The sequence below is a fragment of the Streptopelia decaocto genome, assembly GCF_964273445.1.
Source record: "Streptopelia decaocto genome assembly, chromosome: 8".
Classification (NCBI taxonomy): domain Eukaryota; kingdom Metazoa; phylum Chordata; class Aves; order Columbiformes; family Columbidae; genus Streptopelia; species Streptopelia decaocto.
This window is the reverse complement of record NC_138662.1, coordinates 6,921,429-6,949,229: the sequence shown is the minus strand read 5'-3', so window position 1 is coordinate 6,949,229 and position 27,801 is coordinate 6,921,429. Positions and strand designations below refer to the sequence as shown.

The 27,801-nt window shown below is 42.4% G+C and overlaps 1 protein-coding gene across 4 annotated transcripts in view; it reads right to left on the bottom strand.

Annotated features, from left to right (window-relative positions):
- MAPKAPK3 (MAPK activated protein kinase 3) overlaps nucleotides 1-27,801 on the bottom strand; it is a 48,853-nt gene that overhangs the window by 6,307 nt on the left and 14,745 nt on the right. For all 4 annotated transcript variants that reach the window (XM_082059900.1, XM_082059901.1, XM_082059902.1 and 1 more), the window contains 6 exons: nucleotides 7,850-7,989; nucleotides 6,947-7,011; nucleotides 4,738-4,817; nucleotides 2,941-3,067; nucleotides 1,368-1,443; nucleotides 1,066-1,190 (listed from right to left, as the gene is read on the bottom strand). In XM_082059900.1, the coding sequence (XP_081916026.1) occupies nucleotides 1,066-1,190; nucleotides 1,368-1,443; nucleotides 2,941-3,067; nucleotides 4,738-4,817; nucleotides 6,947-7,011; nucleotides 7,850-7,989 (613 nt within the window). The remainder of the gene's footprint in view (nucleotides 1-1,065; nucleotides 1,191-1,367; nucleotides 1,444-2,940; nucleotides 3,068-4,737; nucleotides 4,818-6,946; nucleotides 7,012-7,849; nucleotides 7,990-27,801) is intronic.

Here is a 27,801-nt window from a genome sequence, read left to right as displayed (position 1 = left end):
AGAAGCACTCTGCTGAAGGTGCCTGAGCAGCCTAAAAGAATACACTTGAACTAGTTCATTTAATAAGTTCAAAGGTAGAGGGCACCTATCTTCCTTCAGGTAAGCATTCAGAAACCCTACAAATTTTCCAAGCACATGTGCTCTCACCAAGCTCCCCCAACATTTTAATAACTGCTGTAATATGAACGAGACCGAAGGCAGACAAAATATGAAGCCAGAAACCCATAAGTAAAACATCTTCCTTATTAATGTTCAAGAGTCTGTGCTGCACAGGCAGCTATGAGATCCAGTGAGGGGTTAAAATGCCACAGATCACAGTAATATCCAACGATAATTTGTTATTGCTAAACAGCAGACAATCACGGGATACTGGCAACCACAATATAAAAGGCTAGTTGGAAAAAAATTAAAAAACATGTGGCCAGAGGCTGCTGACCTTTCTCTCTAATATGACAGGCAGGTGAGGCTTCCAGCTTATGAGACTGTCAGAACACGAGGGAATCAAAACCATCCACTATCACGACACTGGTTTGAGCCTGTTCAGGTCACAGTTGAACAGCAGCAGCTTTTGGTCAATGACTTATACAAAATAAATTGTTGACCTTGATTTAAGTGGTGGCTGTCAAGTTCCCCCATCACAAAGAGCAAGCATGAACAGTTGCCATCCTTGCTGGCTGCAGCACCAAGGAGGGCAAAGACTGAACGAGTTCTTAAGATAGAGTTTGCCTTTCTTCCAACTCAGCTTGCGTTGCCGCTGTCCCGGCAGCCTCCTTTCTCCGGATTAAAGACTTTTGTTTCCGGAGGGTTTAATCCTGGCATTCACTAGCACTAGTTGGAATTTGAAAGAAAGTTTTCAGTAGTCCTTTACTTTCTGTAGTACTTAGGTTGCTGGGTAGTGTCTGAGTTTCAAGTTGTTCTCTGTATCACAGTACAAAAAATAATTTAAATTCTAAAAAAAATTAAAAAAGGAAAATAAGGCATGACGGGCTTTCGAAATAGTCTCTTATAAGCACTCTACCACTGCACACCATGCACACACTCATCAGTAGCAGTGAGCATTGTTACCTTCCTCTGATACTTCAGCCCACTCTGGATTGGGAAACCCATACTGCCCCATCCGAATTCTTCTCTTCATCCCTGGAGAAATGGCTTGACCAGTGTTTGAGTAGAATGGAGGGAACCCACACAGGCTGTTAAGAGCAGACAAAAGAACTCTTATAACTAGGAAAGGCCTTTCATCTCTTAAAAAGTCCCATACAAACTTACACTCTTCTGCAAGTTACATGATCCTACTGACTAATTATTTCTAAGTGCAGATTTAATAAGATGCGTCCTTTTTCTGCTCAAGCCTCTTTCCAAATACTTACAGAATATATGTGATGACACCCAACGACCACATGTCGCATGATTTGTCATACTTCTCAGGACCAAGGACTTCTGGGGCTGATGAAAATTAAAACCAGAAATTAACAGAGTACCAGGTATTCCTTTCATCTCCAAGCAGCACACTTCAACAACAAATACCGGAGACATTAAAAAAATGCAACTCACTGCAGGAACTGGGTAGTATTTTCTATTGACAAGTTCCTAAACACAACTAATGTGGCTTTAAGAAAGGAGCTGGCGAAATGCCCTACTGTTCACCTTAATGTCTCTCTGCTCAAGAGTGTACTAAGATTATCAAAAAGCAGGAGGAGCTACAGCTAAATGTGTACAGGGAGACACTGCACTGAAAGAGGCAGGAGTATAATGTTCCAGAAATCAGAACAGAAAGGACCTACTTGAGCTGTGATAAAATTTTGATCAGTACCTGGGTAGAGTGTGTTTAGCTCCAGCAACTACAGAGCGATGTATTTTCCTTTGGCCTCCAGAGCATTACATTTTTTCACTAAGTAACAAAATTATAGAGAGATACATTTAGAAGAGACTTTTTCACCCTGCCCCGGGGCAGGTAGCTTTATTTTTGTAAGGAAAATTATTCTCTATGCATATGAGCAATCACGCTGGCTTATAAAAAGGTGTTGAGAAGGGAAATGTCAGCCTGTTTATATACAAATATAAAGGCATAAAAACATATATGCCTAAATTCCTTAACTTTTGAACGCTTATTCCAGCTTACAAAAATATAGAAGAAATCATCAGAAAAAAAGAAAAAACCCTCTATCGTAACTCTCTGCTAACAACGAATAACAGTATCTTTCAATACAAAAAAACCTGTAAAAACGTACATCATAGAAGACAATTAGTTCTTCCAAAAAAGTAAGCCCTTTTTTCTCCAAAGAATTTCCAAGCACGGACTGCCTCAAGTCAGACCATATGGTGAATGACTATTAGCCCAAAGACCAAAAGGGATGTACTCTAAAATAAGTACATAAAGGACAGTCTACTATGGCATTCATTGCACTGTGCTCCGCCTGTGGACAAAATGCAGGCACAAATTCAGCTGTGATGAAGTCACATTTATGTTTTATTACTAATTCCTCTATTTGCCAGCTTTAAGAAGCTTTGTAGCTGAGGTGACACTACCCTTGTTCTCTTATTGCATTAGTTAAGCTAAGGGAAGTTTTGCAAGGAAACACCCAAATAATCATGAAGCTGCATTCAAATTATGGCTTTTATTGCATCATTCAGAGGAAACATCAGGATTACTTCAAGTGTAATCAGAAGCAACATGTTCTCTCTCCTTGATCCTCATTTGCATCCCCTCTTAAGGCTGTTTCTTCTGCAACCAAAGACAAAAGCAGGAGCACTGAACTGTACAAGAACCAGTAGTGCAGAACCAGAACCTAGTTCTGGGTTGGATGCCAGTTTAAATTCTGCAGGCTACCTCTTTGCATTACATCCACAATAGAAGATTTCCCATCTGTTCCTACCATCCACAGGCCCATTATAAGAGGGATGAAAGATTGAAACAGAAGAAATGCATCTTGGACAACTTACCCACATAATAAGGAGTGTAACAGGGGGTCTGCAGCGCATTTTGTACAGTGGTTTCTTTGGCAAAGCCGAAGTCTGTGAGTTTGAGTACAGTATCCTTCTCTTTAGAGGTGTAAAGCAAGTTTTCAGGCTGAAAGACCACCAAGAGAAAGGATAAAGTGGACAATAAAGCAATGTCTCTAACGAGCTGAAAGGTCAAGCCATTCATATTTGCCTGGATCACCACTAACATCTGAGTCTTCTTAGTTCTCTCACATCCCCATCATGCCATGCAGAACATTCCGTCCCAGCGTTTTTGCCCAGCCTAAGGATCAAAATCTTTCTCAACATGGTGGTTAAGAGAGGAAATCACAAGACTCTCATCAGGTCCACCGGGTGTCAAGTCTGGCTTCTTGAACCTCTCTCTAGTCCACTGCACTTACTGGGCTTGTTCTGCGTGCTCAACACTCTGTTCAGGTAGCTGAGGTGGAAGACAAGAAGAGTCACCAGCTCCAGCCTCCATGAGCTGACAAAAGTCCAGCAGAATTAACTGATACAGACACAGTCCCCTCCCTGCTCCCCACCTCTGTCTCCTGAAACCTGAGTTCATTCCACTCTTGCTCCACACTCCACGAAGGCTCTCCAAAACCAGAAGTGGCACAGAGGGAAGTACAAGCTCTTGTGCACAGGGACAATGGCAGAATCTGCAATTGTTTAAACATGTTTTCCCATTTCTCAGTCCTAAGGAAGCTATGCCCTCTCTCATGCCAGGGTTAGGGGACATACAGAAGAAATGACTTGAAAGAAAACAGGGTTTAGGATCTATTAAGCAATTTGAACTATTTCTATGTTGGTTCACTGAGTGTGTGTAGGTGGTGTTTGGGGCTAAGCACTTCAGTATCTGTGCTGATGATAGGTATTGGCACACAGCTCCACAAAAGTGAATAGATTTTTAGTCTCTGAACTGTTAAGTCAGTCTCCAGTTCCTACCTAAAGAACCCTCAAGCATCAGTGATACCAAGCAATGGCAGTTTTCCCTCCAGCCAACCACACAAAAGCATCTGTAGAAAATTCACAAGCTCAGAGTTGCAGAATCAATCAGACGCCTCAGTCTGTCATTACGTGACCTGCTCTCCCCACACTCTGTCGCTGCCATATGGCTGTGCCAGAAACGCCTCGGTGCAGCTACCTTGTCTCCCCTTGTGCTGTATGCTTTATAGAAGGAAAACAAAATACAATACTACAAACCCTGTCAAATCTCTGCAACAAGATTTGGGTACAAACTTTATCTAATAAAACACACTGTAGTAACTGAGAGCTTCCCATTTTCCCAAATGTTTACATATACCATTAAAGTGGATTAGATGCATGGAATTCCCATATATGCAGTTTCTCCTGTTTCTGATGGGGAGTTTGGTGGTGGTGTTTTTGTTTTTTAGGCAATTATGATTGTGAAAACATCTAATATCTGGCAATGACTGTACTTAGAGGTATAGCATCTAGTATAAGTTCAGTTCAGGCAGTGTTATTTTCCTGTTAATTAACTGGATTGCAAGCTGGTAGTACCTCTTTAATTAACCATCTGACTATCACCAGATTCTTCTGCATTTCATACACAACTGGAAGTCATCAGGACACATTAATATTCTGATGTGTGACTAGTTGCAAACTAGTTGTGAACAGTTCCTTCCTCACACTAGCAGAGGAATAGGAACACTTCGACCATCTGATTGTACTCCTAGTTCTATTTAAACCACCACCGCCCATATTTTTTTCTGCTTTATGCTGGTTTTACCCTGCCCACACACCTTCAGGCCTCACCTTGACATCTCTATGGGCAATGTTCATTGAATGCAGATACTGGATGGCTGTTCCGATGTCTCTCATTATCTCAGCAGCCTCTAAATACAATTTGAAAGAAAGGTCACATTAACATTCCCACTGTAACTCAGGGACATGCTTGGGAATGCTTATGACTTACAAACAACTTGCTGGAATACAGGGCTAGCGTCAAGACTAGAAAACCTAAAATTAGCCCTAACAGCTGTGTTTTGGTTTTGCAGGCAACCATACCCCTCAATTCCCCGGCTGCTCAGCCCTCCTCCTGAGCAGGCACTGCAACTCAGTGCTTCAGACTCCTGCTCTTTATGAGCTTGTAAAATTGTGCTTTAACTTGCTCACCAGAAAAGCAGTAAGAACAGAGCAGGTACACAAGCAACATGCAAGACTGTGGAGAAAGGGGCCCCAACCGAGACATTTCCCTGACTGTCCAGGACGTGTCCTTGATTGTCTGAGACAGAAGTTTAACTTTCAGCTTCTAGTTCAGGGGCAAGGGAAGGATCTAACAGATTTTCTAAAAATAGAGCAACATAACCATATAGTAATTTTAGGATAGGTCACATCTTCATTCCCCATTTTCCTCAGGAGAAAAAAAAAAATTAACAGTTCTATTCTGCAAAGTCCAAACTGCCACCTTCGAAACAATACATTTCTAAAATTTAACGTAACCCCCAATAGGAAACTGTAGTGGTTGGTGAGCTGCCTTGCAACAGGAGTACTCCTGAAGTCTGGAAGCGGTTTCAGAGCAAGGAGGAGTGACATTCCCATTGTACCAAGTGAGCATCATTTTACATCTCCATTGACAATGAAACAGAATTAGTGAATTCAACCTGACCCTCTGCTTTCTGCACAAGTAGAAACCTCAGCTGCAGTAGTGAGAGAGAAGGTAGAAATTCTGGTACTGTAACCTGGAATCCTTTGTCACATGGCTTGAGACTGAAATTACAGAATCTCAGGCGAGGACAATGAGAAGGCATAAACACTCATCTACTTCAGGGAAAACCATGCACAACCTCGTCTTTCCTGGCCCCAGCCAAAACCGCTGGCTCCTAATGGGAGGTTCTGGCTGATATATAAACAGCCAGTGAACCTGGGGAATCCAGTGGAACAGGGCTCATTTATCTCAGGAAAGCATGAGGGTGTTTTTTTGTTTAACACTCCCAGATGATTTCTGAGTAAGTATTTAGAATGTTATCTAACAATATTTTATGTAGAAAAATCATGGTTTTAACAGAGTGGAGTCACTAATGATCATGGAAGCAGTTTCCCCCCTGGAATCTTGTATTTTAGAGAGGAACAAATCAAGTTCCTGAAAATGCTCGTTTTCCTTAAATAAGTCTCACAGCACTCCAAGGATTCATCTCAGGCTAGGAAAGACAGGAACAAAAAAAAGCCTGGCCTCTATACCAGACTTGCGAAACAGTCACGCTGATTTACAAGCTCAGGTGTAAACTTTTCCAGTCATTTTCTCACAAATTTTCTTACAAACACCAATATTTTGACTCCTGAGCAGAAGCAAGCTCTCGTCTGTTGTGAATGGGCAAGGAGAACCAGAGTGAAGCGCACCTGTGGTACTCTGCAAATAATAAATAGCAGAGACAATAAAAATGGCAAGACTATCTTATTGCAAGCTCTGTCGTTGACTCAGGTCTTTAAACTTGCACATAGTGCCTATTATAGATGAGCAGGCTTGTTTACAGTGTGGCTAATAACACTTCCTTTCAAGTAGTACTTTAAAGCCTTCAAAAAAGAGATGTTTCATCAAATGTGGTCTGCTCGTTGTATTCATCATCTAACAGTAGAGCTGTGCACAATGATGCCGCTTGAGGGACAGCCAGAAGAGAAATCACAGTAGGAGCTGCGCTGATCATGTTAGAGGTGGCCTGGAGGAGAGCAGGGACTAGAGTAACAGCGGCTACAGTTGTTCAGGAATGAAGAAGCTGAGCAGATTTGTATGAAAAATTTTCCTCTAAACCTTCCACATTGTGCCTGATCATGGCCAATTCTAGTAATTTCCAATTTTCAGGAACTTTAAAAAATAAATTTAACACAGAGTTGGATAGAAAATAATAATAAAGAAATAATTAAAAATTAGAAACAAAAATCAAAGAAAAATTCCTGTAAGGGAACTAAGCAAGGAGACAGAGAAAGGGAAAAGCAATCTTTCACAAACTTTAAAAAAACTTTTCACCTCTCTCAGTGAAAGCTTGATCTCCTCTCTCCTGGATCCTGCTAAACAGCTCTCCTCCCTCCATGCTGAAACAAAGAACACAAAAAACCCCCACATTACATGAAAAGATCAAATTAACACCTGACTGTGCATCCATATATTCACGCTGAGCCATGGCAGGAACAGATTAGAAGATATTACAGGTCTCCTATGCCAGTGCTTCCTAAACATCAGAGTCATTTGAATCTGTGCACAAAGCCATTCTGATATGGAATAAACAGGAAACAAACCGAGATCAAGGAGTTTTCATGCTTTTGGTTTAATGTACCAGGGTACACATGGAACATGAAACACCTAGTTGGGAAGTCAGATATGCTGGCACTAAGAGACTGACAGTAATCTTGTTTCAGGTAAGGGCTGGAGATGAAGAAAAAAGAAAGAAGGAAGCAAAGATACTGAAAAGGATTATTAATTTGTCCCCAGTGAAGAAGACAAGAACTGTGGTATTACAGATCAAGGAGAGAATAGGAAAAGTTATGAGTCAAAATAGTAACAAAAAGGATCATATCAGATCATAGGATTTACATCTGAAGTTGGAAGCCAATCACAAAGTGCATCATACTTCTAGAGACATATCTTTCAAGATTGTATTAATTAGTCAGTGCTTTAATGAGGACAATTGTCATGGAGTATGAAGTGAATTTATCTTCTGGTTAAGGCTCCTCATTCTTCCATCACAGAAGACAGCTGGAGCAGCTATACACTTCCCTACCAGTTCCACAAAGACAGCTAAAGGTTTGCTGTGCAAACTAAAATCACACTGCTGAGAAAACTCGCCCAACTCTCATCTAAGCCAACACATTCTCCCCCTCCCTCTATCCCATCAAAGAGCAATGCTTGGTGGGGGCTGCTGCTGGTCCATACCATTCCATGACAATGAGGAGGCATCTCTTTCCATGATGTATATTCTCATAAACATCCAGGACATGGACAATGTGGGGACACCCTGATGCTCGCCAATGATATTCTACCTCCTGACGGGCTTTCGGGTTGTCATACAGCAGCTGTAAAGAAATAGGAGAGAGCAATGTCAGTGACCCAGCGTCATTCTGCTTTAAATTGGCACCTACGTGTACTTGAGCTCAAAGGTGATGGCAAAGGCTACTCTTTGCACTTTCTCCAGCCAAAGGATGTCAATCCATTAAAAGACTTTCGCCATCTCTTGGCTGTTCAACTTCCTAGATTGAGGAATACAGAAATAACTGGTCCCTTGGAACAGGAAGGACCTCGAGTGGAAGTGAGGAGGGATTTTGAATCCGAGGTGGTGACAGACCTATCTCACCCACCTCTGGATGGGAAAAAGCAATTTTTTTTTCCTACTTCTTTGCAGTACTTGCAAACAGAGGACAAATCCCTCTGCTAAGGACAATAACCCTCCCACCTGCTGGGAAAAGAGACTTCTAGGTGCAATGCAAATCCTAGAAGTTCAGTAAGATTTAAAACAATAAAGACTTTCACACTGACTCCGAGTGTGCTTCTTAAATGCTATGCAAATTTCTGAGCCCATCAGGGTCAGAAAAGGACCTTTGACTATCTAGATGCCTGAACTTCGTTCTCTGTCACATGCAAGGCCAGTTTATTTTAAAGGCGCTAATCTCTAGAAGGGAGGTGAGTGCTCATCTTTCCTGATCATGCAACCTTGTGCACAAGAAATGTGTCCCTTCCCATTTGAAGAGCTGCTCTGTATCTGACTCTGCAACTGAGCTTTTGTGCAACGGGCACGCTGCTGAATCACAGCTTTTCTTCTCTGCCTTGTCTCTCCAGACACCACTAACACTTTATGACAGAGACGCTCTCTTTACTGCATTTATACAGTTCCTACACAATATGGCTGTGATCCACGTTCGATACTTTACGCTCTATAGAAATAATCGTAATTATGGAGCAGCAACAAAACTGATGCTATATAAAGGATTATCAAATGCATTGAAACAGAATAAAAAAAGCAAGCAAACAGCAATCACCTCTGACCTATTTGCCTTAGAAAAAAACTACAATAATTGTGCGGGAACTGTTTTCAAACAGGCAAACAAGTAGTATCACTGCTGCAATATCAGGCCTTAGCCTGAAGCTCTTCTCACTCATGTTTGCTATCAAGCCCCAGTCAAAACACAACTGCATGATAATTGCTGAAAACAAGTATTAACATGTAACCTGTCATTAGGGACCTATGAATCAGCCCAGAAAACGAGATTGCTTTTCCATCCAATTGCCAAGCTAAGGCACAAATAGTGTCACAGGCACCTCTCAATACAGGGAAACGCACAATTTAAAGGTTACAGGAAGGCAGACACAAATACTGGTTTCTTTATTGACTCAAATACAGACAACTTGCACCTCTGGGGGAAAAAACAACAAAACCAACCAACAAAAAAACAAGCTTACACCTCTTTGCTGCTTAAACATCTCTTTCAGCAAAACAGACACAGTAGCACAGCAGGAAAGGCCTGTACACTTTATGAAATGCTGGGGAAGCGCTCGGGAACCGCTGGGGACAGAAGGTAAGAGGCTTCTTTTCCAGGCTGGGAACAGGCAAAGGGTGGCAGGTACTCCTCTGCCAAGTGCACATTTTTGTGTTTTTGTGAAGCACTGCGAGGCTGCAGGAGGGGATGAGCGGGCTCGGGAGGGCTGCTGGCTCCTCAGCGGAGCGGGCAGCGAGCCGCACCGCCGTGACCACCCTGCAGGCTCCCTCAGCTCTGCTCCAAAGGCTGCAGTGTGACACCAGATTTTCAGCAGTGCAAGGAGCTGAAGACGCTTTCTTGCCAAGTTCAATGCCCTTGCAGCCAACCTACTTCTTCCACAGCTGCCGTTCTGCACCCTGAGCACACCCTTGTGAGATCACTAACCATCCGCCTCTTCCTTCCTGCTGCAGCCTGGCTATGGCCTGATTTCCAACACAAATAACTTCCTAAAGAAAGAGATGGCTCCAATTTGGACAAAAAGCCCATTAGCGAGTCCAAGTGCAGTTGCTTTACTTCTTTCAGCCATCAGCCCATTCAGCGCCTTTTCCTTCACAGCCACTGTGTTCCAGCTCAGTAGGACTGTCTATCAGCATTTTCCCCTCTGCCCTTCTGAGTTTGGGCTGTTGCCTAGAGGTCTCTTCAAAGTTCATTAAACTATGTGTGCAACAATAAAGCCCAAACACCCTTAGGACTAACCAGGCCATTTAGAAAAGCGTTACAGCTTTACTGCTTGGATGTTACTGGTTTAATGCCAATTCTTAGCAGGACCCTTCAAAAACCTATCCTGCGCTACTAATTAGACATAACCATTCTATTTACTAATGTTAACTGCACTATAAACTGTGTCTCTTGTGCTTGCACAGTGTGCAGATATGTTATTTTTCATGTTTGTACCAAGTACTTATGAAAATTGTTTCACAGAATTGAATTCTCAGTCTCTAAAGAGCTTTTACAAGGCATTTTGATACACACAAGAACGCTGTAGCTTCTTTTCTTCATCCCTACAAGCAAGTTTCAAATAGTTTTTAGTGCCAAGCTTAGATGTACTCATGTCAAGATGACACCTGGAGAAGCAGAGAAAAGGAAATGCAAAAATAAAGAGCAGATACACATACCAAGCTACATCTATCTACCAACTGTTAACCTTTGGATTTCTCCTTCTGAATCTTTTCGTTTTATCTAAAACTGGAAGCCATAACTATATCTTTTAAGACACCTTAGAGATGCAGACAACTGTAAAATGAAAGCCAGGCAGGGTTGAAAGCACCAACCTCTAAAAAATTCAGGTGATGATTTAGAAGCACAGACTGAAAATCTAAGCCTACTTGAAAAAAACATAAATGGACATTCTGCCATCTTCCTGAGTCTGAAGAGAGACTGTGCTTCTATTGCTGCAAAAGCTTTGATAAGACTGTGACAGGTTCCCCTAACATTCTATCAAAGCGCAGAGGTAGCTGTGAATAAACCCAGAGTTTCGGGTAAGTTTTCCAGCACTGCTGGCTCGCACTGGTTTGAGGAAAAAGCAGCTTTGTCACACAGTATCAGCCCAAGGAGCCTCCCGTCCGCCCCCTAGAGCTCCCACACAGTCCAGCTGAGTGACAGCTTGTCACGATGGGCTGTGGGCAGGATCATGAACCAACCGAACTCCAAAACAAGGCAAACCCAAGAAAAATGACCCATCTCCCAATTTTTCATGAAGACAAATCAGTGATCCAATGCACAATGCACAGCAGCCTTTGCATATCAGTGAGGGGATGCTCATGTGTGTGGTTGGGCACCACAGTTTAGAACAGGAGCTGCACAGTAGAAAACTGTATCTTTGCTGGAGCTCAGCATTACCAAACCACTGCTTGAAAGAAGCAGATGAAGCAAATACTAACAGCTCTTCACAGGGAGATAACCAAAAATGGGCAATGGACAGCAAGAAAGTACAAGAGCTCTTGAGCCTTAACACCCAGTGATTCACACTCTTCTCAATATCTGAAAAAGCCAGAGGGAGAAGGGAGCTGCATCACAGGCTGTACTCGGCCTGTTTCGGAGGAACGACAGGGCAGATGTCAGGAGACCCTCTGGGACACCCTGCTCACTCAGCGCCTGGCGGTGCAGCGAGGCCTGACCTCGAAATTCTGGGTAACGGCGTAACTCAGGTTAGCAAGCGCCTGCAAAACAAAACATATTCTAAACTCCATCCTGGAAGGCCAGCTCTGGGAAATTTCTCCTTGTGTAGAATCTCTTAATAGAAAAGAAAAAAAAAAAGGAGACTAAAAAGTGACACAGTATCTTGTAACTGCTTTTCCATTGATTCAGTCGTGTGTAAAGAAGGAAGGGCAGCTGGAACCCTCAGACCTTAATGGTCTGATCTATACAGGAAAGAGCCTTCTAAGGACTCCAGGGAGCATCAAGTGATTTTCTGGACTCTGAAACTGTAATAACAGAGAGAGAAGTTATCCATGGGCAGGGGTATGAAACATGCTGCGGACAGGAAGCAATGACTTCATTGTGACCTCTTTAATATGCACGAGCAGATGACACAGATTACTACTACACCTGCTGTCTGTTCCCTACATATGGGATTAAGACCCCCACATATGCTTTTTTCTTTATTTTAAACTTCAGCAATTCCTCCCAGTTCCAAACAGTTGTGCTTAGATTAGACCTGTTACAGGCTCAGTTCTCACCTACTGCACGTCACAGTAAAGCAGCATCCGACACTGCAAGCACCTATTACTTATTTGCGCCAATTCCAGAACCTGAGCTTTCCTTCAATAAACAATCAGTTTTATAATCTCTATACTATCTTCCTCACAGGAGGGCTTCCCACTATTAAAACAGAAATGGGACCAGCATAAACTTTCAGTCCTAAGGGTCCTCAACATATAATACTGATATACAGGCATTTAAATATAGCCTTATTTATTTTTCTAGCTGGGAAAAATAGTCTCCGTTCAGGCATGAGTGGGTAAATGTCTAACTTCTTTTGCTTTCTTTCCTCTGCACGTAGCCATTACAAAAATGCTGAATCCTAGAAATAAGCCTTGGAATCTAAATTCACGCTGATGCACGGAAACTAACACCAGAGCAACTCTTCCAGTCACTCTTTTCTTTATTCAAGAGGGGTTGATGGCAAAAGGAGGCTTGGATAATGTTTCTTTCATCTCCTCCTTGCCCTATGCTACAAAAAAGAAGAGGAGGAAAAAAGAAAAAAGAGCTATCACTATGACTTTGGACATTTTGTCTTTTATTACATCCTGATTATTTGCACTACATCTATTAATTCGATGTTAACAATCTCTATCTGTTTTCAGATCTCTTCATGAGGGATAAAGCCATCCTTCGTGTCAGAACGCTGAAGGAATTGAAATTATCGAGGTTTTCTTCTTCACGCATCAGCGCCGCCAGTCAGGCTGCAGCAAGCACCATGTGTCTTTTTGCAATGGCAGCCCAGCAAACAGGGAAACCCACACATGCGAATCTCAAAGAAAGCACTGAACTTTTTCCTTAAAATATAGAACACATTTCTGCACTAATTATTTAGTACTCAGTCTATAGAGAAGCGATAAAACCAGGGTAGGCACAGGTGGGTCATCACTAATTGTTTCACTTTTCTGCTTTTATTTCAAATCCAGCTTAGGCTACTAGAAATTAAATCTGCTTGGAGGCTTCATTGAAACAAACTGTCATCTCGGTTCCTGCAGAGCTGTCCAAGCTGCTCCCACAGCTGGTGTTAACTGGCACCTCCATCAGTCTCAGGTAGACAGCCAGCCCTGAGCTAATACCAGCCAAGCAGCACGATTCTGCAACACTCCCGCCTGTGCCATCTCATCCTTTCACTAAACCTACAGGGTTTTACTGTCCACACTGAGGGGCCCTTCTCTATCCACTTCTCTCCAGTCTTCCAATCTCTACTCAGCTTACCCTCTGAAATGGCAAAAGCTACAACAGATCTTTGGTATCTTGTCAGTGTAAATGAGAAGGAAGAGGACTCAGAGAGCACTGCCTGCGTCTGGTGTCAGAGTCACACTCTGAAACCGATTTCCTGCTGACACACGAGGCTTCAGATTTCTTAAGCACACATTTTAAAGGTAAAACAGGAGAAAGAGTAGAATGGACAAAGATAAAAAGAACAGGTTAACAGAGAGATGTGCTCTTTTGTAAGAGTTTGCACACTGGACATACAGCAAATTTGAAGTAGTTAGCTCTCCGAGCACTCCTGCTTCTCCATTCCCAGAGAGTGTACACCACATTAATATTATTTTGCTCCAAGCCTCTCTACTGCAGTGAATCAACTAGGTCTCTCAAAAATAACTTTGCTGTAGTTCTGAATTTCATTTTTGTAGCAGTATTCAAATCACCGCCAAGCACTCAATATGACTTTACAACCTGAGGTAAATAAATGAGACATACCACTATTAATTCTCTAATTACACATGCATCTAGCCATTGACTCTTCAAAGGTCAACTGTCATTGTTTATAAGTGTTAGTGCAGATACAGCAAATACAACTGAAATGGCAAAGCGTTAGGCCAGGATACATTTCAAAGGTATCCCCTTGCACAGGCAGGGTTAACATAAAAGGCAGGCACAAAAATGAGCAAAAAATGACCATGAAGAAAAGCTACTCTCCTGATAAACCCTCTGATAATATTACATTAATCTAATTGAATGGTGGTACCAAAAGTACGTGACTGTACATTCAACACTATGGGCTATATACAGATTTAAATAAAAAGCACGCTGTGCATTTTGCTACAACCATAATATTACTTTGCATATTAATACTGTGCTTGCTATGCTGTGTGGATGGAAAAATAATTCATACCAGCACCTCAAGATTCCAGTTATACTCAGTTACGACAGGCTACAAACCAGCTACATGCAGCTTCTATTTTATTCAAAATATTGCAACTGTATTTTAAAATAAAATATAAATCACCAACAGCTACTAACATGCTGTTACTAGACAGGAACATCCTCAAATGTTTGTTTATACAAGCAGAGCTGGAGATCAGCTCCTCTCTCTGCCTTCTGACAACTTCTGCCACAACCCTGCTGTGTCGCCAGCACTGACAACTGCATTCACTCGCTGCAGTCAATATTCAGCAACTGGGGACACCCCAGACACTACCAAATATCCTTTCTTCCCTTGGTTCTTTAATATGCATATTATGACCATCTGAGATGAAAAATTGGGAAGTGCTGTCGAGGTGTCTCCACCCCTTCACTGTAAAACCTCCTCTCTCTGCAGGGTTTGCCAGAAATGCAGGATGAACAGGCAATTTGTGTTCACGCTCTTTCAATGCTGGTCATTGCTCTGTCTGACCTTGATGCGGCTTCGCTCTGAGTGGAGATGCTCTTCACCACCAAAACCACGGTCTCCTTCCTCGGAGCAGGATTTTGACTGTAACGCCCCTGTGCACACAGCACAGGACACCCGGCAGCTGCAGCACCTAAACCGCAGGATGTTCAGCCTGACATGCCAACATTGCTCTGCCTAGAGCCTCTTCAGGTTACCAGCAGAATGCCAAATTTCCCAAAACCTCATATGGCATAAATACCTACAATACACTGGGATTCTGATTAAATTAATCTATAGCTCTACCGCTATTTTTACTATTCCTAAATTTCTGAGTTGAGAAAAGGAAATCTAGAATTCTAGCTGAAAATTATGACACTTTTAACTTTACAGTTGCACTCTAGTGCCTGATATGAAGTTTGCCTCTGAAAAGGAAAAGAAAAAGAGAGGGAGGAAAAAAAAAAAGTCAAAAACTTCACTCCTGCCAGCTATGAGTTCATAAATTCTGATAACAAGGATTCAGGTGACTTGGCTTCAGTAATTCATATATCTCCATCCTTGGCTTGTCAAAAGTAATAGAGCTTGCTTGTGAAACTTTGCTGTTTAAGAAAATTCCAGCAGTACAAAAAACGCCATAGCATGTCCTCAGATCAGGAGCCCAAACTGTCTCTCTGCTTCGACTTCAGCTACTCACACAACACTAAAACAGATCCAAGACCATAATCTTAATCTTCTAAGTGTCTAACACCTTTCCATGCTTGAATCAAAACATACAAAAGATCACTTAAAGCTCTAGGATATACACTACAGCCAACAGTTTTGCTACCCCTGCCATAGTGAAATTTCCACCACTGAGGATCCACCTTGTCTGCACAGGAGTCAGAGCTGTCCGGGGGCTGCTCTGAGACACAGATTTCCACAAGAACTATCGCCATCACAAAAAACTCTCCCAGTTGTTTTTACAAATGTCAGTTGTATTTCCTTGCCTTTGCCTTTCTCCTGTGCAGTGACTGTGATGCAGCAATTCATCTAAAAAATGGACTAGCACTTTTCATGGCCACGAAATGGGATGGAACGTGTGACTGCCAGGATGCAACCCTCTCACATGCTTCCCAATATTGACAGTCACAGTTGCCAAGTTCAATCCTAGCCACCCCAACAATCCTCTTCCCAATAATATAGATTCTTGTTATATATATAGACTTACACTCTTGTTTTTCTTTAAAAACAAAACAAAAAACACAAACCCCCCCCCCAACAACATACCTAGTTACTCTGGTAGAAATGGTCATTGCACTCTACACATATTTTCCACAGGAAAAAGGGGAAAGAGCAAACATCACAGATGTTATTCAGAGTCCTAAATGTCCATTTCAGTGCTAACTGAAATGAAACCCACCTGTACAGCTGTGTGGGACAGCAGGACAATGGTACCGAGACCAGGGAGGCATGGCACACTTCTGCTGGAACAGGGTGCTGCAGAAGGCACAGGCCAGAAAAAAGAAATACTGAGAAGATCTGTCTGGTGTTCCCTTTCCTAGTCTTCAGCTAATAAGCAATATCAGAATTAACACAGAAGTGATAATACTGAACAAGGCAGAAGAAAAAATTAGCAACACATTTAATCTCATTAACCTCAGATAACAGAAGCTCCAAGAGGAACTTGTGCTGCCCCCCCAGCATTTCTTTATATTTCTTGCATGTGTGACTAGAGTCATAAGGATTAAATCACTCAAGAACTCCCAGGAAGGGTTTGACATCCTTCCCCAACACAGAGAGGCTCTTCAGGGCACATGCTGGATTCATGCTGTAGGCACCTGTGTTTTCACACTGCTCTGCACCCCAGCCCCACTTTTTGACAGTTAATACCTCAATGAGCTTCTCCTCACAACTGCAGCCGTGTGCTCCTCTATGGCCCCACCATTTGGCAGCAGAATTCAGAATGAAGATATTGTCCTCTCATATCACTGCCCACATACTTAAACTCCCTTTTAGCTGACTCCCCCTCCCCTTCCAAATGAATTTGAGATTGTCATCCATGCACGCAGAGCTTGGCACTGTGCCACTCCAGGACAGTTCTTTCTCATATACTGCTGTTCTTCCTCTTCTTCCACATTTCCTTTCTCTACACCCACACTAGTGCTTTCTGTCACATCATCTCCCTCTTCTGTTGCACCATCTATCTCGTGTTACTACATCATCCAAACACAAGAACCCAGAAATAAACCAAGAACTCTCAAATCTTCCTTCTCCCACTCCCAAGGGCTCATCTCCTTCTTTTACACAATACTTTAAGGGGAGACTTGCTAAGTCCCAGACATCAGTGGCACTGTCACCAACTGTACCTCATGTTCCTCACAGAAGACACACTGAGATTTCACCAAGTTCTTGGGACTCTAACTGTAGTGACTCTGACCACCGCAACGACAAACATTCATTCCTGAAAGCTGTCACCTGTGGGAACTTGACTTGTTTTCCAAAAATAAAACAAAGGCCTAAAACCTTCAGCAACGGCATCTGTAAGATTTCTCTAGTGCTTCAAATCACTGCTATATATGTTTTCACATTCATGTTTGTACAAGCTCTGCTGTTGGTATTTTCAAGCAAAGATCTGTATCTAAGTCACAACTCAGTAGATAGCTCAGTGGCTGATGGTTTAAAGGTCCATCAGGCATGAAGATCCTTGGAACTGCTTACTGTATACAGCAAAGATATGACAGGGACGGTGTGACTCTGAATGGAAACAAAACCATGCAGCATTCAGCAAAGGCTAGAAATGCAATGGGAGCCATTAAGAGAAAGAGGAAAGTAAATTGCTTTCCCAAGACTTCTTGTGCTTATTTTGTCTGAATATATATTCTAAAGCCAACTGAACTATTACATAGGAAAGGAAAGCAAAGAAATAAACTGGGGGAAGTGGGAATTCAACAGATGGAGTCAACATAAGCAAGTGACAGGGCAGTAAAACTGTTATTTATGTTGCAATTCTCATTGATTCATTTTGCTGGTGCACTAGCTTAGCCACCCAGGGTTACAGCTTGGTTTGGCCAAAACAGCATCAGAATCTAACAATCAAAAACATGACTTTTCTCCGGAGCCCCACAGCACACTCCTGGAGCAGCTAATGCCTTACAGTGCTCAGTACTTGATTAATCGCTCTGTAATATCCAGGATGCTGGAAAACACGCATTTCCTAGAACACAACTGGGAGCTGCCAGTTCCCGCACAGCCTAACAGTCCTTCCCTTTCAGAAACCTGCAAGAGAAACCATGCAAGCTGCCTTTAAAGGAAGGTCCCCATGCCACATAAATGCCCCACTCTTCTAATCTAAAACCCTACTGAGCCACAGCTCCCCTTCTTCATCCAAACCTGTTATTTGCCCAGCCCATCCAGACTGTCATCCTGTCTGGTCGAGCACCAGACTCCTGGGGGCTCCATCAACAGCTGAGAATTTCTGCCCTGACGAGTCAGGGCTCCCAGCTACTCCAGGCAGCAAACTGTATTTCCCCTAGGCTCCAGATAGCAGGGAACATCCTTCCATTTTGCTGCCCACTTTATTTCAGTTTTAGCCACCTAGCCTCCCTTTAGAGATCTTCCCTGTATGAGGACATGCTGTGGAGTGAGGGGTGGGAGCAGAGGGCTCCCCCCCCAACATCCATGTTCCATTTCTTTGACAGATATTAGATACAACTGCTTCACATTGCCTGCAAGCAGATGAGAAAGCAGTCAGACACCACAAAGGTATATATAACAGAGCAGCTCAAATGAGAGGATTCTTTTTGCCAAAATTAAGAGCATTTGTTTCACATTCCTGAATAGATTTCCTCTCTGCTCCTGTGTTGTGATGGCTGCACATGCACATGACTACACACGCAAAAGAGGATCCCAATAATATCTGAAGTCTAATGGTTGTATGTCTCGGCTAAAGCAGCACCATGCTGAGGACTGCAGAGGGGCCAGAAAAATGAGAGGTAGCAAAAGCACTGCTGGAAGAAAAAAAAAAAAGATTCCAAGAATTTCAATCCTTTTCATCTTTCCCAGCTGAAACACGCATCTGTTTCCCTCTCGTAAGACACTGTCCTTTCCCGTCCTCTCCCTGCAGCGGTATCTGCTTGTGCTACACTGCAATGTTGGCTCATTTCCACAAGTCTGTGTGCTTGAAAGAGAGAACTCCAGCCTTGAGCAAAGGGGAGGGGGGAGTGAGAAAGCTGGGGCACCAGAGAAAAGGGACTCAGAAGGTCTTTCTGGCCTGAAGTCACCTGCCAGATTCCAACTAACGTTAGTACCATGGAAACAGTTGCCCCACAAAGGTGTTAATGACTTCTGAGGTGATGATTTCACAGAAGCAATGTGCCATCCGGTGTAATTCTCCTAGACATGACACATCAGGGAATCGGGAAGATATACCCGCACTAAAGCCAGGTTAACAGAGAAACAGCTTGAGCGAGCTGTGCAGCGGCTGGTCTCTCAGCAGAGCAGGGGAGAAGGCGCTCAGCTGTGACGCTCTTCCCATCAGCTGGGAAGACAGATCCCCAAGTGGAGACAGGAAGGGTAAGAGAAATTTGCAGATTTTGAATATCGTGCAGCACTCCATAAAACCTAGATGATACGTGCTTAATATGCAGGGTTCTGTCCAAGACCTGTCAGGCGGTGGCGATTTCAACTTTCAGGGGTTAATCCTTCCCTTATCATCAAAAATGCTTGTGTATTTATTTCTATATGGTCACATAACACTTTTCCAAGCAGTGGCCACTTTGAAAACATTTAGAAACCATCTCTTGGTTTGTCTTTACCATTTGATAATCATGAGTCATAAGATGAAGCAGGGGGTTATTTGTCCAAATTCACAGGCACAGTTGCAGTCATCCTGCCTCCCATTAGTTACCAATGGAAGTTAAAAGGGCTGCTCACAACCAGCAAGAGCCCAGCTCAAAAGAGCACCCCAGCATCCCCACCACCACAAGCTTCTTGACTCCCATTCTGGGTGAAGGAGAATTCCCTGAAGGTCTGGTGAAAGAACATCCAGACAGTGATATATCGTTCTCATCACACAACTATGCATTACAAGCCCAACCGGGTCAAATGCGATCACTTTCAAAACACTTCTTAATACTAAATGATGACACCAACTACTGCAGAATCTGGTGACTTTTCAAACATTAACGCATCCAACCTTAAAGCTCCCAAAGTTTCGGTTTCTTCTTAGCAGTTGACTATTCTAAACTAAGAAGCTGTGGTATTTTGAATGTGCTCTACCAGAACTCACAATCCATCACTAGCTGTATCTCCCAACTGCAAGATTAGAACTATTTTAGTCAAAATGAAAAGTTTCCACATGAAAATATACAACAGATGGGTAGAAAAGCATTCTTAGGTCCTGGACAAAATCACCATTCAAAACCATGGAGAGACCCTGCAGTTACCTATCAGATAACCAACAGCTGATTTGCCTATTACATTTGGGTGCAGAAATCTACTTCCAGATCCTCGCTCTGCCTGAAGTAGATCAGGGTCTTCCACTTCATGATGTGAGCTCTTACAGAGAACCCTCTACTTGCCTACATTGTGCTATGTCTTCCACTGTTGCTTCCACTACTGCAACACAAGTTAGCAAAGCAGGGACAAGCCCCTGAATTTCTCAGATCCCATCTGAGTGGGAACCACTGTCTATTTTGGGATGGGTTTGGCTATTCTCACTTCTCATAAGAGTTTTAAAGGTTCCTGGGTGTTTCTAAATGCGGGGAATACACATTTTTGTATTTGATAAAGTTTTCATGCAGTCAAAATACCATTTCCTGTTCAGTTTTAAGGGAAGTATTTCTGAAAAGAATTATCACAAAAGAAAGGAAAAGGTGAGCCTTAGCCAGGAAACCTGCTCAGGGGTACATGCACTCATTACATGCAGCACAAGGGGGATTCAGAAGAGTCTGAGAAAACAAGACACCCCCAAGACAAGTTTCAGAAATGCTGGCAGAACTGGAGAGCTGCACACCAGGACTCCCACAGGGTCTCTGGGGATGCCATGTGATAGCTGCACCTCATTTCCAGAACATACACGGACACAGCAAGCACTACTGGAAAAATATTATTGCTCATTTCCCAAAGGACTGTTCCATAAATACCTATGCCTGTCTCACTCATTTATCCCTGTGAGCCTTAGGTGAAAAGACCACGAGAACTTGGGACTTGGAATACGAAAGTGAAGCCTTTTCATAACTCTGCAACAAGCTTACCAAGGCAATTTCTAATAAAGGCGGTTTCAGCCTCTGCATCAGAAAGAAAAATTCTCTTGCCTTTTGAGAAAGATGGAATAAGGCTCGGCTGCAGAAACACGACTGAAGTCTGGATGCTTACTCAAATGACTAAGCACATGCATATTTTTGGTGACCTCAATTCTGGCTACACCACAATAGTCAAAAAGAAAAAAAGAATAAGGCAACCAACCTAAAAGATAGCTGAAGAGAGACCCATACTCACTCAGCAGTTACAAACCTGATTAAATGTTACAAAGCATACAACTTCAGATTTTAATTAAACAAATATTTAAGGAAGCTAAACTGAACAAAAAACAATCCAAGAATGTACATCAAACGAAGCGACCAACAGAGCTCACCATCCTCCTTTAGAGACATATTTGGCAACTTGGAATTGTGACATTCAGCCACAACCCATGATCCCACCTCTTGGTCTGTCCAAAAAAGACCTGACTGCAACTTTTAAAGCTGCAAAGTCTCCATGTCTTTGGAAGCTTGTCAATAAATGCTACCTCACTTTGAGCTCTGTTCCCCTTGACAACCCCACAGGCCTTGGCCAGGAATCTGTTGTTTTGCAAGACGTGCAACAGCTTTGCTCGGTCATAGATGCAGCCATCCAGGTTTCTTACATACCTTTCAAAAGGCACAAAATGCACCAAATACCTGGCAGAAGCCAAAGAGAGAAAGATATTTAAATCCCAGGATCCAGCAGTGTTCTCTGGCACTTCAAAGGTGAACTTTGAAGGTTACATTCTGCAAAGATACTATCAAATTTAAAGATTAGAGATTTACAGATTATAAATACAGTGTTGTAGATTCTTGCGCTACTCCTCAGTCCAGATTTTATCTAGTCCACATCTGATAACATCTTTTCCTTTGACTACACAAACCTTCTGAAAAACATTTGTTATTGCCTGTCCCAAAATTCAGGACAGCCAGTGTACAGTCACACTTCTCTTCCTATCTTTGGCAATCTCTGTGCTGTTAGCCTGTAAATACTGTTGCCATAGATTTCCGTATTATCAATAATCTATTATGTTCAGTGTGTGTTTATTATTTATTGTACCTTTAGCTCAGACATCCTGTATTCAAGTTTACATTATCTGGGTTGAGTTAGCACAGAAGCTCGCTGTGGTAGTCCTACCAATTTAAGACATGAAAGAAAGCAGACATCACATGCACAACGATCCTGTGTCTTCCCTCCCTCTGTCAAGCCTCCTGTCTCTCCTGTAATACCCTTATACGGACTGTTTTCACTGCTCGGAACACACAGGGCTGTAGGTTTCAAAACTCCAAGCGATGCTTGGATTTTGCAGATACATTAATATTCTCCTACATGGCTAAACTGTCAAAGCCATGCCACTAAAAATTCCAAGGGAAAATGCACCCTATATAGCTTATTTTCCTACCAGGACCATTTGCAATGTTGGTTTTAACTGCTCGAAGCACCTGGAAAAGAAGTTCTGATCCAGTTTAGGCAAATGAGGTAACTTTTGTAAAACAAAGTGAAGAAAAAGAAATGAAAGCTGAATCCTCCTCTTTGCACATTCCTGACCAAAAAAAAATCAGCAGTAAAGCAGGCAAGGCCCAGGTTACAGTTTTCACTGAAAAGACTTCAGTGAAAGCGAGGAAGAATAGTGATGCTTTATTGGAAGTGATTGATAGTAGAAGTAAAAATAACCCTACTAGCAGCTGAATTTCCAAGAAGTGTTTATTGAGAGCTGCTGTGTGATACAGTCTTTACAAGTTGCACAGACTGCAAGTTTGCTGCAGCTTATGGCCCTGGAAAGTGCCTGTAAGGTTACACTACAGATTTTTCTGACAGAATAATTTACATACGCATTGCCTATATGAACTGCTATGGCATGCTTAAGATGCTATGCTCCTGCCATTAAGGGACTGTGCTGGGGGATCTCTGATCCTTTTCTAGGTCAGACACTTCTCTTTGGACAAAAACTCTCTCTGGATGTCACTTTCCTCCTATTTTACTGCAACAGGGGGCTTTTGGCACAAACTGCTTGAGAATCTCCAACAAAGAGATGACAGAGGCTGTGATAAATCCTGATAATATAAATTCTGTGCATATAGCATAACTTAGCAATTTCATCATTCTGTTGTTTCTCTAAATTGTTTTCTCTGAACCATTTAATACCTCCTCAATAAATACGTAATAAATCAAATGTTGCAGATAAAAAAAAACAACAACAAAACATTAGCCTATCTTCTTCCTGCTATCAACAGGCCTCTGTGGTAATTAACAAAAACAAAATACAGATTTCATAATACAACTAAACTTGCCATTTCAGTCCTTCTAACATTATTTAATTCCATGATTAAGGTGCCTGAGTAACTGAATATTGCTCTCTTCCTATGTAATGTATTAAACACAATATTATTATACACTATTCCTCTCTCTTCAATTTCATGCTTAGAACAGTCAGAGCACAACCTGAACCTGACTGGGATGGACATCAGGATGGCAAAGTTACAGGAACTGCTATCTGTAGCCTCTCCCACCTCCTCTGCATTTTACATATAAACTAGAAAATGTAACGTAGGAATGGTCTTGTGGTTACCACAGCTGAACACCACTCTCAAAAATCTGGATTCTACTTTTGTCCCTTTCTGATGTCTTCTGCAATGCTCGGGAAGCCCACTGAGCCAAACCAGTAGCCACTAACTGCCTGTACCTCCTTTCTTACAAGCCAGAACTGCGGTCTCATTTGCAAAACTGCTGGGTATCCCCAGCTGTAACAGAGCTTGGGTTTAAAAAGCTTGGCTTAAATTCCAAGTGCAATCTGCTACTAAGTACATTGAGGAATAGCAGAGAGGGATCCAAAAAACAAACCACCCTCATCCCAGATATTTCAAATGGAGATCCCATAATTCAGTGGATAACTTGACTCTCAAAAGGCTACCTTATTCCTCTCCTCCCCATATGTGGAGTAGGGACAATAAAAATTTATTTAAAGCAATATTGTGAAAGTAACAGTGATCCAGGCATTACAGTGAAGACACCACAAATCACAACCAGGAAGAAATGAAAAAGCCTGTTTTCAGAGTAGGTCTAGAATAACCTGATGTAAAGAAGCATGATCCATGTGCTGAACAATGACAACGAAACCGCTACTGAAACCAATCATGTAGCAATCAAATAATTTTGCCTGTGCACTAAAAAAGGCTGATGTACAGCAGCAAATACCGAGTGCAAGATAGTCAGAACGTATACATAGCAAGGATCCTGACATTTACTATATGTGAATGCTCAATTTTCCAATTCAAAACTGCTACTTTAGAAAGAAGTTGTGTGTATGTGACATTGTCTAGTTTTTGTGGTGTGCTTTTTTTTTTCAACAATAGCAAAACAACCCTGAAAATAACAAATCCCCTTACACATCTTCATACTGATATCCCTCATGACTTATCTGCAGGGTAACAGCACACCATGTACTGCACAGACCTCTGCCAGTTAGCTAAAGAAGTAGTAACTGACAATAACATAGAATATAACAACTGTAGATAAACAAGAGGGTGTAAAACGTTTATACCAATGAGTTTTACAGCTACTCGATGCCTGGAGAGAAACAAGGAAACTAGGAGATTCTGGGATGCAGTCCTGCCTGGAGGGGTAAGCACTGTGCTAGACAGCTTTCTATTTATCTCCTGCAAAAACAAACCCTCCTGCTGGTCCTATCTCCACCTCTGACCCTTTGCCTTCATCCTGTCCCATCCCAAGCCTCATGGGCCAACAAATTATTTTCCAACCCCTTGAAACTCTTATAGCACACCAGAGTTAGCTCCTCCTTGGTTCTTGTGGTCTTCCATTTCTTTACCCCAAATTCCAGACTCCAGCTACTTTTCTTTCCTCTCCCCATTCTCCAACCCGCAGCTCCCTGTCTCTGCCTGTTGGGGCCCCTCGTTCAAACTCAGCCTTGACCCTCTGCTCCCCATCCATCATCTTACTGCTCCTGTCTCTGCATCCAGCCTGTCCCGGGCTGCTCCTCCAGCAATGCCTCCTCAGATCTCCTTCTCTACCACATCCAGGCCCCACTTTCTCTGCTCCCCGTTCTCTTTGCTGGTACCCAGCAGATCTCTGTTCCGCTGTGCTTTTGGAGACAGTGAGAGAGCCAAAGGCCACACTAGAGATTGCTTCTCTTAGTACCTGTGTCCAGACCTGGGATAGATTTCAGTAGCACAGCGACTCAAACCCTGGAAAATCCCGGCTCTGCTGCAGTCTGTGGCATGCCCAGTGCAAACACACCTTTGGGAAAGTCAACTGCTAAAACTGAACACAACTCTACTGTCCATTAAAGACTTAGAATTAGGCTGAACTTGGGATGATTTTTAGGGTGACAGGGCAAGGCATTCCTAGGGAAAAAAAAAAGAAAATCACCCCTCAATAAAATCCAAGTAACAGTCAAATCACTAGAAACATAATTTATATTTTATGAGGGCAAAACAATTGTTTCCTCTAGTCTTATTACTGGAAAGGGTTGAAAATTTTCTGCCGAAATGACTCTTGCAAAACTACTTCTGTTCAGCATAGGAAATACCATCCCTCAAGTCTGCTGGAATATGAAGATGAGAGAGGCCGTGCAGATCAAGGCAACCCCAGCAGGACGCTGAGCCACCAGCGCAGCCCGCAGGCCAGGGCTGTCTCCAGCCCAGTGCCGGGTCTTTCCAGAGGCACAGAAGAGTTCCCTGCTAAGAGCACGCACAGCATTGACCTCACAATAGCATCATTTTTCCTGACAGCTATTTTTTCCTTTTTACACGAGATTGATCACATTAGTCACAGTCCTGATGTCTTCACTAAGATAAACAGCTCTCTTAACAGATATGTTGCCTGAGCAAGGATAAGGACTTCGGTGGTTATTTTTGTTTCTCTCCGCAATTAACTCTGATACTGCCTGAAAAACTAATTACATCAAAAAATGTAATCAGTATTTTATCCGAGATGCCTTTTCCTGATGCTGTCTTCAGATCATATATGTTCAGCTTTCATCATTGCTCACCCTTGCAAACTCCCATTTATCCAGAATGATCTACGCTTGGAACAATTCAGATAGTTGATGTTTCCCTGTCTTTCTTAATAAGCAGGATCTGTCACGATGCTGAAACTTGCAGGGTGCAAGCAGCAGTCCCATCCACACTACGCACTTCACACACCAGCACTATTGTAGCAAATCAGATGAAACCTGATGCACCAAATGTAACTGAGGGTCTCCCAGTGCAGCTGCATGTTTGTTTATATGCTGCTATGCTGTCATTAATTAAGCCCCAAAAGGAATAAACTTGTACTCAAGTGTAAGTGTAAGTCTGCATCATTCTCAACATTTTACTTCTGTCTGCTTCTGGAGAGCTACATCTTCCACTTCATTCTGATTTTGTAACATCATATTGATTAGTTCACTCTGATATTATTCTGCAAATTTTACCTCTACTTGAAAATCATTTATGAAACCAGAGGAATCAAAAACTTAACACAACCATCAGCATCTTTAACTTCATCATTTGCTCTGTTCAAATTCAGCCTCATTTTTCTAAGATGACTGGGAATAGCAAAGAACTAAAGACTTGAATAAAAGACTAACTTTATTAATGCCTACTGAATTCAATGACCAAAACTTGGCATCATCTTTATTTCAGTGTTATACTGCACAAAATTGTGCCACTTTAAAAAGAAAAAAAAAATAAATTTCTACCATTCTGATCTTTGTTTATTTTAATTAAAATCATAAAATAAATAATTCTTAGACTCATTTATCCAATTGCTCTCCTCTTTCTGCAATGGTCATTATCTCGTGTGTTTCAACCTCTGTATACTTATTAGTTGTTTTTATTTTCCTCAGTTCCACTGGGCTGTACTGGATCACTTGCATGCCTTACTGCTCTACTGTACAAAGTCTATGGATAAGTAATTTGCTGCCTCCTATTCGCCCATTTCAAACTAACAATAAAATGGCTGAAGTTAGGAGATACTTATTTCAATCTTCCTTACTTTTGGAGCAACTAACAACAAATTACATTTTAAGAATGGAACAGACTTTTAAATAAACACAGTCAAGCTAAAGAAGTCTGAGAGTATTTGGCCAATTCTGTGCTAGGTTTTTTTAATGCTTGTATTTCTTCCTCCAGCAGAGAGACCCCAATTCAACAGCAACAGCAAGAATGGGGATGCAGGCTGATGTACAACACACAGAAGCAGCTCTTGGAGCAGCCAGGCTTTCTGGAAGGCACTGCTAACAGTTGGCTCATGTTTTCCCCATCAGCTACAGACACTACATAAATCCTTAGTGCTGGCACAGAATGTGATGCTGTAACTTCAGGTTACAGAAGACTACAGTCTGTGAGGCCTGTATTCATCTGGAGGTCACAAGCCTCACACTAAGAGCTTGACTCGGGCACATCCTTATCTGTGGGGTCATCATCCCATATCACCCTTATCAACTTCCCTGTTCCTGCCCTTGTACCTGGGTCACCTCACCAGAGAAGCCATTTGGGAGGTGGCAGAGGAGATGCCACCCTGGAAGATTTATCTGACTGTGTATGAAGGAAAACGTGCATTGGGAGAGCAGACACACACATCCGGAGTGTGCTGATGTAACCAAAGCCTGTCGTTCCCAGGAGGTGTTCTGGGGCAGGGACTGTGCCGCTGAGCCCAGGCCAGCTCTGTGTGACACACACACTGTCCTGCAGCCCCCAGGGAGCGGGCACAGGGGACAGCCTTTTAAAGGCCTTTTAAAATTGCATGTAAAAGTAACAATTGCATGCAAATGGTACTTTGGCCAAATAGTATAAGTATAG